The 13,364-nt window shown below is 33.5% G+C and overlaps 1 protein-coding gene across 1 annotated transcript; it reads left to right on the top strand.

The window, feature by feature from the left end:
* Positions 1-2,462: 2,462 nt before the first annotated feature.
* LOC111699328 (transmembrane protease serine 9) lies at positions 2,463-13,364 on the top strand. Its single transcript, XM_023469972.1, has 13 exons — positions 2,463-2,564; positions 4,249-5,508; positions 5,995-6,027; positions 6,613-6,764; positions 6,894-6,939; positions 7,832-7,917; positions 8,780-8,859; positions 9,287-9,380; positions 9,731-9,809; positions 10,350-10,453; positions 10,829-10,882; positions 11,484-11,573; positions 13,023-13,364. The coding sequence occupies exons 1-13, from the start codon at positions 2,510-2,512 to the stop codon at positions 13,113-13,115; spliced, it is 2,226 nt and encodes a 741-aa protein (XP_023325740.1). The 5' UTR covers positions 2,463-2,509; the 3' UTR covers positions 13,116-13,364.

The raw sequence follows: 13,364 nt of genomic DNA, 5'->3' as shown, positions 1-13,364 counted from the left end.
TTGGAAAGCTCTTGTGCTCTACTTTTAGAATCTGCAAAAAAATTGCAAATTTGCAAAAACTGAAATTTTTATCGCAAAATCCAGTTATATAGTAATTTTTTTGCTGTTTTCGTCAGAGTTTAACGACATTTTACAATCGGTAATAAAGGTTGTTTCAAAGACTGAAAAAGGTCTATAGCTGTCTTTAGAAATTTGAGATTACAAGTTAAAACATGAATTATTTAAGGTTAGGTTAGGAGTCTGAGGCGCCGCAGGCTACATAGGTGGCCTAGAGCTCCGGCTAGTATGGGCTAGGAGGCCGAGCGCTGTGGTTAGGATGGGCTAGGGGCCGAGTGCGGCGGCTATTCCTTGTTTTAAAGAAAATGCAGTAAATTATTTAAGGAAATTGTTACTTGGGAAAATGTACATTTGGGAAGTTTCCGTTTTTCCTTCATAGGGAAGTTGCCACTAGGGAAATTGTTACTTGGGTAAATGTACATTTGGGAAGTTGCCGCTTTTTCTTTATGAGGAAGTTGCCACTTGGGAAGTTGTCATTTGGAAAAATGTACATTTGGGAAGTTTCCGCTTGGGAAATTGCACATTTGGGAAGATGCCACTTGGGAAAATATCCATGGGAAGTTGCCGCTTGGAAAAAGGCCTGTGGGAAAGAACCTAACATGCTTAAACTACATAGATACGATCTGGTTGGCAGGTTCAAACGACTTAGCAGAAGTAGGGGCGGTTGTCAACAACTTAGGGTTTCCACGAAATGGCTAAATCTTTTGCGCAAAATTTGCGCTATTTTCGCGCAAATTTTATTTTTGCGAACTTTTGCGCTATTTTTGCGCATGAAACGCAATGAGTTTTGCGCGGTTTTGCGCTATTTATTTTGCGCAATTGCGCAAAACCGGAAATATTTTTTGCGAAAGTTGCGCATGAAACGAAATTTTAGTTTTGCGCAATTTGCGCAAAACCGCAAGTTTTACGCAAAATGTAACTTTTTAGGCACATTGTCAAAAATTGATATTCTAAGCTTAGAATTAAACAACTGAAGATTTATTCCATATACAAAAAAAATATTAACATATGAGTATGATAACGATTATACTTCCAGTTACAAAAAGTTTAAATTAAGGGACCAAAATTAATAAAATAGAAATTAGAGAGTGTGAAACTTGGCAATATTTTAATCCTATTAAATAATTTCAAGTGACCCGGCCTTAAAAGCTTTGCTTAATCATGAGTATGAATTGTATTCTTAAATTTGTTTAATCAAATTTCTGAAATCTTTTTAATCTCATATAAAATAATGCAAGACTGTAACCAATGCCTGAAGAATCCACTTTTAGGAAATATGCATGTCCAAAACTAAAATTGTCGAGAAAATTGTGAGATTTGAACTCTTCTTAATTGTCATTGGTCAATTATGTAAAAGTGACCAATAGGAAGACATTCCAAAACAAGATTTTTCCAGAATTGAATTCTAAGAAACACACACCGTCACCAACCGTTTGATTTTTACGAAATTGCGGATTTGCGCAAAACCCTTGTTACGGAATTGCGCAAAACTTGAGTTTCGCAAAAGCGGAATAGGGCAATTTTGTGCGAAATGACTTTTGCGAATGATTGCGCAAATTGTTGTTTTTTCGCGCAAAATTGATGCGCAAAGAAAGAAAAATATTGCGTTTCGTTCCGCAAAAATTGCGCAAAAGTTTTGCGAATGGAAACCCTACAACAACTCCATCATTGAAAGGGCGAAAGGGTGAAAGTGCAAAAGGGCGAAAAGGCAAAAGGGATTGGGCCTTATTCCATAACTACAAAAACCAGTTCAACCTCCTCACACGGTAGATTAAGGTCAATTTAAATTTGAACCAGACCGACCCCTTGAATGTACAAGCCTAAATGATGCGCAGCAAGTACTGGCCTAACCCTATCATATGCTGGCTCGGTTTCAAATTTGATTGCGTAATGCGCAGCCAGGCTTATTTCAGTAACTAGCCTACCATAGGCCTTTTTGACCTATCCCACTAATGAATGAAGCTTGGAAGGATGAATGTGCTGCCAGATTTCAACCCTTGGCAGATCAATAAAAACCCTACTTTTGCAAAAGAAAAAAATACTAGATTATCATGTACTGGTGAAAAAAAAATTAGGAATCAATGGAAAATAGTTTAATCTGAAGCACAAACTTCAGGGGTCTATACTTTCTTAAAAACTCATTTTCCTCCAAACCAGTAGCAAGGGGGGGGGGGGATGTTAATATTTGAACAGTAAAACCCCGATTAAAATTTTATAAAGGTAAACAATAAAAAGATAATTTAGTTTTGGAATATTTTTCATTTTAACATAACAATGAAAAATGCATTTAAAAATGAAATCTTCCCATCCCTACTTAGTACTTATACGGTCGAATAATTATGATGAACTGAATAGTTATAAACAAATGTTCCAGGTTCTAATTATCTTGGCCTCAAATTCATCTTTATATATCTGTAGGATGTAGTTGTCTGGTGTATTCAGTAGGTCTACAATGTTCAAGCTACTAGTACTGGTCCTTGTAGGGCTAACTCTCGTGGCACTAGCAAGTAATATTTTCATATTCAAGGAAATACTCAAAGATAAGTAAAGCAACTTGGGAGATTGGATAAATCTGAAATAATGCAGCCCTTTCTTTATGATCTATTGATCATTATTTTAAGCCCTATTTCATCAAATTGTGTCAATTTAAAAATGAATGGGGGGGGGAGGAGGGGATAAGTAAGAGTTACAGAGGCTACAGGAAAAGTCTATTAGTTACTGCAAAGCACTGATTATAGGTATTAAATTGTTTTCCAACAATCAAATTCAGTAGAAAATTACCGTACGAACTTACAATCAGACTCCGCACCAATATTTCCATACAGTGAATGGTCCTTTTAAAGAGATAGTTTTAACAAAGATTTTACATAAATAAGTTTAAGAATGACCAGAGTCAATACAAATTGTTGCAAACCAAAAAAACAGCTTTTTGAAAATGAATGAAAGTCTCTATTAAAAAGAAAATAAGGGAATCCAGGCATAAATTAATTGCAATCTGTTGACTTTTACAATTGCTGAGTATTAAGAAATAAAAAAAATATAGAATAGAGTTGATTTTGGTAGATTTGTTATGCATACAAAATGCTATAGATAAGTTTTACTTACAAGATTTTTAGCATTTAAAAAATTGAATTAAAATGAAAAGAAAAAAATTCACTTTTCTGGTAACCAATAAATCTGTAGCTATAGAACTGAAGTTTCCCTATCATAACTCTGTACTTCTGTTTTTTCTTTCAGAGTTTCAGTTCATTAACAATCTCTATTTTAGCAACTGCATTAATCAAAGATATCTCGGAAATACATCAGATTTATTTTCTGTAAGATTTGCTGTTATTTGCAAAAACATATATGTCTTTCTTTTTTATTTTTTTGTCCAGAACAGCTATTTCTGTTTGTTGATAATCTTAAAATTACCGGTTGTTGACCCCTCCTTAACAGACTCTTATGTTTATTTTCAAAAACTCAAGATCTACGGATTAATTTTATTACTCTTTGGTTTCTCATGTTGGTCAAGTCAGACAGTGCAGGGATAACTAAACTGAAGGACATACATCTTTACATTTAAAAGGGTCACAATTGGATTGGATATCAAGCATTTAAGATTTTATGGATACTCCACACAATAATTCCCCGCTTTAAATATTTGATTTTACTATGGTTGATGTTGTTTAATTCTTTGTTGCAATATAAGGAGTGTTGCAAGTTGCAAGTGTTGTCATAGCATAGATCAATTAACATGGAACAATCTGAAAAACTAATCAGAGCTGGGAACTCTTGTATTGTGAATATCAAGATCAATGCTTGATCTCAATCTTTTGTTAATCAACAGATTAATTTAATCTTTATTCGATATCCCTCAGTGTAATTGTACACAGATGGGAAAACTAAAATGAAGAAATTAAGCATTAATCTTCAATAAAAGGTGCCCACTGTGGATATTCATATCAAGCGATCAAGGTTATGGGTATTCTAACACAAAAGTTCCAAGCTCAGAATCGATTTTGTGAGCTTAAAGAAAATTACAGGACTGACACTCTTTTCACTTTTACAACTGATAAATATTGATAAATAACGAAAATAGAGAATAGGGAGGGTTTTAGTAGATTTGTTCTAAATAAGAAAAAAAATTTAATTCAAAAAAAGATTATTCACAATTTGTTCTTTTGTTTTTAATTAATTTGTTTATTAAAGCTCCAACAGCTGCTGTCAAAGATAATAACGTGAATTGGGGATTAACTAGTGTAAAAGAAAATAAAGGCAACAAGGAACCCTCTTCAAGCAAGAAAGCTGAAACGAGTAAGAAAGGCATTAAAAAAAGGAAAAGGACAACGAAGAAAAAGGAAGAAAAGAAAAAAACAAAGAAAAATAAAGTCTCAAAGAGAGCTAAAAAACTGGAAAAGAGGCAAAAAAGGAAACTGAAAAATCAAAAAAAGAAGAATGCAAAAAAGTCAAGAAGAGTTAAAAGTCAAAAAAGCAACAAAAAAGTGAAGTCGGTCAGACAAACATGTAATGCAGATGAATCATGTTTGACCAATGTATCAAAATACATGAATATTGTTGGCAACAAGATTAAGAATTTCAATCAGCAGAAGGCAAGAATTGAAAGGTTTGTCAAACTTTCGCAAAGTAAGGGTGATAAGAAAGGTGATTTTCTTCCACTTCTTGTCAAGCTTAGAGAGTCTGGAGGTGGAAATGCCAGTGCACTCGTTTGTTCTGGAAACAGTACCTCGCCAGCAACTTTAAGATTACAAGCTATTGTTGCCAGCTTAACCAGGTGCCAAGACAATATCAAGCAAGCTTGTGAGACAGCTTTACCTACTGTAAATGCTACTCTTCTGGATACATGTGCTACAGATGCAAAAGCTTTCTCAGACGCTGTGGATATTTGTACAAAAAAAACTGCTGACATCTGCACATGCTGGAAAGACCCAAACCTGGAGACTCTCAACACCAAGTTTAGTCCATGCAACATTGCACAACTAAATGCAGATGTTACAAAAACACAAAAAAGTTGTGTTGCCGCCTTTTCTGAATGTAGAGGACTTCAAGATGAGGCATCTCAAGTAATTGCCAACTGTGCAAAATCCCCCGCAGACGTTAAGAAGAAAATAGATGCAGCTACAGCTACTTCGGAGGCTCTAGAAAAATTGAAGACAGCTGCCACAGCAATTGCTAATCAAGCAAGAAAAACCAGAGATATCCGAAGAATTGGTACCAGAGCTGTTACTTGCACTGTTTACATCAAAACATTTGAAACAGTTGTTAACAATGCTGGTAACAATCCAACATCAAGTTCTTCCAGTTCTGCAGTAAACGCTCTTGCTATTGAAACAGTAACTGTTAGTTGCACAGCAACAGAAAAAACAAGCCTGAAAACTTTGTTGACTATCCTGGATCAAATCATTCTTCTAGTGAAACAGCTAATAGCGACACTTCAAGCTGATTATGCAGGTATTCAATAAGCAAAAGGGTTTTTAATTTTTTTTCGGATCCTTTTGGTTTTGTAAATGCCTTCTGTAACCTTTCCTGACTATTAACACCATTCAAACTTTTAGAAATTAAGGGCAAAACCTAACTTAACTAATTGTCAAAAAAATCTACCCCTTAGACAGTGTGACATTCTGAAAAAGTTCACTGGACAATTATTCCATATGGAATAGATCCAGACAATAGTCCCCTAAACATTTTCACCTTGTAACGCCAAGCTCTGTAGAGCATCAAAGAGGTAGATTTAGTCATAATTTGATTAAAAAAACGTTCCACCATTAATCCCCCCCCCAAAAAAAAATGGTTTATCATTCTTAACAGCATCAGGAAAGATTCCCTATAAAGGCCTTTGGATGAATCCAAATTGATCTGGAATAAATTTGACACCCTAATAAGCATTCAAGTTCATTTTTTATATGATATAAAATATAATCATTTTCATTTATTTAGCTTTGACTGAAAACCCCACTACCTCTGCACCAGGTGATAATTAAACTTATAAATTTGAAAAAAGTAGAACTACTAAAATAGCATATAAAGCTAGATAACTAGAGTTTCCAATTGGAAATCAGTTCTGCGTAACTGTGCAGAACTGAACGCACCTGTTCTCATATTGCGTGGAATTGCGTGGAATTGTGCTCAAGCAAAATCTTGGAAACCCTATATATTTATATATATATATGAAACAATGTTGATAAAAACAATTATTGTGTTTACATTTATGTGTCGCACAAATTTTGTCTATTTCCAATTGATATAGAAAATTCAAACTGGAAATGTGAGATATCTTTAATTTGCAAGAATAATATTAAAATCCCTTTATTTTGTTTTTGCAACAATTCATCTTTAAAATTGTATATAAATTAAGCCAAACAGCCAATTGTAAAACCTTTTCATCTTTACCTTATAAATTTTAAAGAACAAATCAGTTAATTAACAACAATTTTCTACAAGCTTATTGCACATTTTTTTTAATTATTTAAATAACACGCTTTCTTCCGGACAAATGAAATTAATAAATTTAATCTGCATTCAAAAGATGAGATGATAATATTTTTTGTTCAAAAGTGACAACAACAACAACAGTCACTACAACAAAGACCACCACAAAAACATCATCAACAACAACAACAACAGCCACCACAACAACAACTGCTGCACAAGTCAAATGTGGTGTAAAGAAGGCTGGCACAAAAATTGTGGGAGGCGTAGAAACACAGGTGGGTTAAAACTTTTAGATTCATAACTCAAATTTTCACATCTGTCAAATAATTATGATAAATTTTGATTGTGAAAGAAAGATCTCGAACTAAAAAATGTTCTGATTTTTAAAAACATATTTTACTCAGGTGAATGAGTACCCTTGGATGGTTATGATGGCTAATCCTCAGGGAAGTAAGTACCCTTTGATTGTTCTTAAGAGACTGTATGCATAATTTTAAGTCTCTTGCCTCTATGGAAAGATGGTAATATCTGATTCACAATGGTACCCTTAAAAGTTTTGTCTGATAAAGTATAATTTCAAACTCCATGTTTATTCAAGGGTACCAGTGTAAATCAGGCATTGCCATCTTTTTGGTGGAGAGTCATGTAAAGTTAAGCTTATAGTCTCTTTAAATGGAAACCCAAGCTTTAAAAAGCAATACTATATATTGCGTTCAATTACCTACAGTTAGGGAATGCACAATGGATTTGCTTTCATTTAGGCTTTTATACATTTCAAACAAGTGAAAATTCCGTTCCTATTCTGGTGGACAAGTGATAATGCAAATATTGTGCAAAATGATTTTAAGCAGTTACGCACAGTGCACACATCATAATTACACTCAATAGATTTGTCAAACCCCCCTCGCAAAGATAATAAGCAAAGCAATTGCAATATCTTGCGTTCGGTAAAAATCCCACAAACTGCATTATCAACTCTAATGTCCTGACCTAATATTTATTATTAAGACTTCATTCTATTAAAGAAATTGAGTCTTTGTCACAAACTATGATTTTCTAATCTCTATATCTTTGTAATCCAATGCCGTAGACCTTAGATATTTCAAACTATGAATTCTGTTAGATGAAAAAATCTAAGTTTGAAATATCAAAGGTTTTAATCCCAATTTCTTTAAAACGAAATGTCGTAGACCGTAGATATTTCAAACTATGAATTCTGTTAGATGAAAAAATCTAAGTTTGAAATATCAAAGGTTTACACCATCAGGTGGAAAAAATATAGGTATTAGCAAATCAGAGTTTGTTACAAAGACTCAATTCTTTTCACATAATATGACTTTAGGTTACTATGGATGCGGAGCTACCCTAGTTTCAGCAGAGTGGGTTGTAACGGCTTCTCATTGTATTTTTACAGATGGACCAAACCAGGTAACAACATGTTTGAAAGGGACTGTAACTATAATTTCAAGTGACACCATGTAAAGATTACAGGCACGATGGACACATAGATAAATAAATAAACATAGATAGCTTAAGTTCACAAAATCACCAAGAATTGTAAAGTCCGCGAACTCATACTTCCAGGGGTCAAAGTGTACTTCAATGATAAGCGGCCGGGGTGGTTTGGTGTTTTAATGGATTTCATAATAGAGTGTAAAATAACTCCGGGAATGGACCTATTTGAACAACAATATTTTACTGAGCAATATATCATGTTGATGAGAACTGAAGAAGGACATGAGAAGGACTAAACTAACTTAAATTTCTCTCTACAGAACTCATGTACACCACAAGTACTCAATGACATAACAACAGCCAATGTTCACAACCGACCTAGTTAATCTATATAATTGGAATATCTTTCAAACATTTCTGTACATTTATATCTTTCAAGATGAAAAATGTCGTCTTATGCGCAATCTATCTTTTTCTATGGATGTACATTGGTACCCTTCAAACCTTTGTTTGATCAAGTATGAATAAGATATCAATATTTTTATTTCTTTAAACTGTTAATTTTCTGTACGGATTCTCTGCAAAAGTGACTTCCGCAATTTTTGTTTTTAAGATGCAATGGAGAAAATCACAGAAATAAACACTTTTTGAGGCATCTATCATATTATTGATTAGATTATGGTTTCAAAGAAAGGCCAGCAGGTCACATGCAATTACGCTAATATTTCCTTTAAGATTATGTTTACACTCACAGAAGCTAGCATTACAGGTTTGCAAAAATTCAAAACAAGACATTCTGATTAATATTCTTATATTTATATAGAAATATGTGTAGGACCAAGCAATCACAACAAGCCAAATATCTGTTGTTCTTGGAGAGCATGATCGAATCTCAACTACAGAAACACAGATCAGGTTCGGAAATATATAAATCATTAATATATGTTGTCTTGTTATTTTATTAGTTGGTTGGCTATCAACAGTTGATGAACACCATGCCCTAAAATCGCCTAAACATTTTTTAAAACATATTTGTTTTCTAAATTTTAATTTTAGCAAAATTCTGATAATAATTAGATAAAAGCAGCTGCAAATATTTTAACATTTCTGGTTTTCTAGATCTCCATTTTCTTGTTGTTGTACGTGCACCATAACATTTTGAAAGAAAATAATTTCATTTTGTACTGCCCATGCAATTGACGAACGACCCGGGTTTCCAATTTTTCTAAACTCTGATTCGCCCCAACGTTATTTTTGGACTGTTAGGATAAAAATATGTATTTATATTTTACATATTTCATAATCATCACAGACCCAAAATGCTAAATAATTTAATATTTAGGAAGCAGTTTTTTGTTGAGAAGATTATTACACATCCAGGATATGTTCGGGCTACATTTAAAGATGACATTGCTCTTCTCAAGCTCAGTACAAAGGTGATATTTTTATGAAAAAATAAAAGAATTCATAAAATACTCTTTTAGCCTTTGTCTGATCAAGGATAAATGAGATATCATACTTTATCTCTTGGAAAATTGATTATTTTATATTCTAGTTCCTCTTTAAAGGTGACTTTCACATTTAAGCTATTCAGAGATTATAAATGAAATTGTCAGAATCCAACAAAGTTTATGATAGAAAAACAACAATACTTTACCTCATTATTTGATAGAGATTTCCATTGTGAATCATACAGGTCATTATTTTTTTTTAAATGGAGGGTCACTTGAAATTTCATCCATCAAAATATCAAAATATCAAAATAAATATGAATAATGTTTGCCAGGCTGATCTGAAGATTTATACTCCAGCATGTTTACCACCTACTGGGACATCGTTTGTTGGGAAAACTGGAACAGTTTATGGTAAATTTTCTATCTTAGAATTATGTATTTTACATTATCGACCTACGATTCCCCCAACATAGGGCGCTAAGTTACCTAACGTCCATTGGGATGATTATTAAAAAAAAAACCATTCTACAAAGTTTATGTGAAAAGATCGTCCATTGGCATTGTCATCTCATGAAAAAGACGATAAAATTTTGTAAATTTTGCATGACATAAGATCCCTCCCTGCGGTCTGGATGTTTTGTATGCAAAATAACCCGTGGTAACCTCTTTTAAAGTTAAATTCCCTTAACTTCCCTGTAAAGTAGCTGTGAAATTCCACATTTACCAACATTACCGCATTTTGGCCAACATTTCTGAATTATGATACCAAACAGAGGGACATAAAATCAAGTTTCTTTCCTTGCGACCCATCGACAAATTTTGCGGAAAAAACATCTCTTGCTGCACTCTGGATGTTTTGTAAGCAAACTTGATTTAGTGAATTCTGTGGAATAACTTTGAAAATAATTATATAAAACACTTTTGATTATAACTTGAATATGTTATATAAAGGTTGGGGTACAACATCGTTTGGTGGACAGACCTCTAACAAGCTATTGGAAGTTAACCAAGATGTTGTCAGCATTCCTACTTGTAAAACTGTTTTTGATAGTTCGGTAAATTTTTAAATTTTAAAGACCATAGTATAGTTGTAACCTTTTAATGTGACATTAAGTTTTTAAGCATATTTCTTGTTTTTCAAGAAACTATGAAATGATCAAAAAATTGGTTTTCGTCCTTCTGAAATGTTCACAATGGGATTTGTGTTACTTTAAAAAAATTTTTAAAAAGAGATTATTCATATTGAGTTTCTTATTGCCACTGATTTCAAACATTCTTAAACTTTGAATTGGTATGGTTCAGTGGTTCAAATTTGAATTGGCAGATGGTACTTTAGCGATGCAGTTTAAATTGATTAAATTAGGTCCCCGGAAACTCTAACGCAGGAGTAAAAACTTGCTATTTAATTCTAATTAACTACTAATTTCTAGATTCTTGATGGTATGCTGTGTGCAGGAGGAGTAGAAGGAAAGGATTCTTGTCAAGTAAGTACATTTCAGAGCTATAGGAATTGTAGCGAAAAGTGCGCTAAATGTTGTTCAACATGAGCTGGCAACTTTTGTGTTGTATATTAATAATCCAGGTTGCTTTATCTTATTATCTACTATTGTGCACTTTCAATTAAAGGATTGAAGCTGTCTTTAACTTTCCATATCTTAATTTTAGTTATTCATCCACTAACTGAAAAAAATTTAATTAATCTGAAGATTAACAAAAGATCAAGATCAAACATTGATCTTGATATTCACAATCCAAGAGTTGCCAGCTCTGAAGTCGGGTATTTTGAGTTCTGAATCTTGGGATCAAGAATGATTCTCTATGCTATTCAGAACTACAAATCAATTTAATTCCTTTTCAATATCCTGCGCGCGGAGGATTTAGAGAACACAAGTTCAAGATTAACAATTCTCCACACAAATGTTCCGTCCTCTGATCTAAGACAGTTCTAGGTTTTTAAACCACAAAATGCTATTTTTGTAAACTTATTTCTCATAAGATTCAATCAAATAATACAATGCTTCTGTTATAACAGTAGATTTATGTTGAATCAAATATTATCAAATCTTGCTGATTTGCTGATTTTAGGGAGACAGTGGAGGTCCGTTCACAGTTCCTGATGCAAACAACACTCATTCATTGGCAGGAGTTGTCAGTTGGGGTGATGGTTGTGCAAAGGTAAATATTTTTTGCTCATTTAATAATATTCCTGATATAAAGACTAACATGCTAGATAAAAATACTATAATGCCATAAATTAAAACTAGGCTTCCAGGGCAGGTTGCACTCATCTTCGATTTTAACTTTTAACTTTTATAATTATCAAATAAAAACAACAACAAAATTCCAAAGGTTAATCAATTTTTTGTGGATTTTGAAAAATCGTATTTTTTTAAGGCAAATTCTATAAACCTTTTTTTTGTTGTCATTTGAGGTCCCACAAAATATTTGGGCCCATTTGGTTCAGACGTTTTGATAATTAGATTTTAACGGACAGACAAGCAAAGTATAGATATACTAGGCTTTCAGGATACTTTAAGCCCATCTTCTATTTCAATTGTAAACATTTTCTCATTGTATAGATTGTAAAATAATAGGGAGTTGCCATTCTATGTTGCGCGCACATGCCCCTTAAAATTCCAAAACAGAGAGAGGGGGATTGAATTTTGTAGATCCAGAAATTAGTATTTATTTAGGGTTAGGTTGGGTTAAGACACTTTCTGTGCCGAGCGCTGCAGCTAGGACAGGCTAGGGAGCCGAGCGCTGCGGCCACGGGTTAGGTTAAGTTATGACACTTTCTGGGCTGAGCGCTGCGACTAGGACAGGCTAGGGGGCCGAGTGTTGCGGCAACATGTCTTACATTAAGACTCCACCAGCTGCCTGTCTCTACGCAGACATCCCACAGATATTATTTTTCAAGATCTACAAAATTCAATCCTCCTCTCTTAGTTTTGGAATTTTACGGGTCATGAGCGCGCAACATAGAATGGCAAATGCCAAAATAATAAGAAACAAAACTTTGCGGATTTTATAAGAAATTCCTGGATTTTCACAATTCAATGAAAATAGAATTTGATTTGAGGCTAATTTATGAAATTTTGAACATCCCTTAACCTTCCCAGGGTCATGTAAGGTCCCACACAAAATTTGGGGCTGATTGTTCCAGCTGTTTTAACATTTATTGGATACAAACATCAAGATAGAAAGCAAAGTGTTTATGTAGTAAATGACGTACTCTTAAAAGTTCGTCCCCCAAACTGTTTCAGTTCAGGCACAACCAGTCCACTATCCATGTCAACCCTGGCTCTAAATAAATAAAAATAAAAATTGTTTTGTCACATAAATCGGAAAAATTTCTGGGTTATAAAATGGAAACTAGAAGTTTTATGGTTTACGTTATGTAAACCGTACACATTACTGGGTTACAAAATGAAAACTGGGAATTTTTCGGTTTCTACTTTGTAAACTGGACAAATTTCTGGATTATGTTAGGTAACCCGTAAGCATTCCAGTTTCCATTTGATCAGGAGTTATCCCAGAATTATACTAAACTCCGAATCATTCCATTTCCAAGATGGAAATTTGATTCTAGAATAATGGAAACCCTAAACATATATTTATGTATAGGCTGGTAGTTATGGAATATATGCTGATGTGGCTTACTACAATGCCTGGCTTCAACAACAGTTTGCTGCTAACGGTGGAATAACACTAACCTAATCACTCTCCGCACTAAATCTGATTATTTTTCAGTCAGTGTACTGCAAATTGCTGCAGTACGCTATGAAAACTTAGTTGAGGGTGGAATATTTACCTCATAAGTTTTAAGTATTATATATTATATATGTATAAGTATATTAAGTCACTAGCTACATTTGTGTTATAGATAACAGATCTTTGATAGTTATATCTGCCTTAGTTTATCATTTTTATGTAAAATGTATTTCAAGAATAAATATCATATGTTTA

The sequence above is a fragment of the Eurytemora carolleeae genome, unplaced genomic scaffold (assembly GCF_000591075.1).
Source record: "Eurytemora carolleeae unplaced genomic scaffold, Eaff_2.0 scaffold344, whole genome shotgun sequence".
NCBI lineage: Eukaryota > Metazoa > Arthropoda > Copepoda > Calanoida > Temoridae > Eurytemora > Eurytemora carolleeae.
Note: the sequence above shows the minus strand (reverse complement) of the source record. Positions and strands in the feature narration are given on the sequence as shown.

Bases quoted from the DNA above. Each gene is read 5' to 3' on its own strand.
- LOC111699328 (XM_023469972.1), top strand. From the start codon at position 2,510: ATGTTCAAGCTACTAGTACTGGTCCTTGTAGGGCTAACTCTCGTGGCA. The intron at 6,765-6,893 runs GTGGGTTAAAAC...TATTTTACTCAG, and splicing joins TGGGAGGCGTAGAAACACAG to GTGAATGAGTACCCTTGGAT. The intron at 6,940-7,831 runs GTAAGTACCCTT...ATATGACTTTAG, and splicing joins GATGGCTAATCCTCAGGGAA to GTTACTATGGATGCGGAGCT.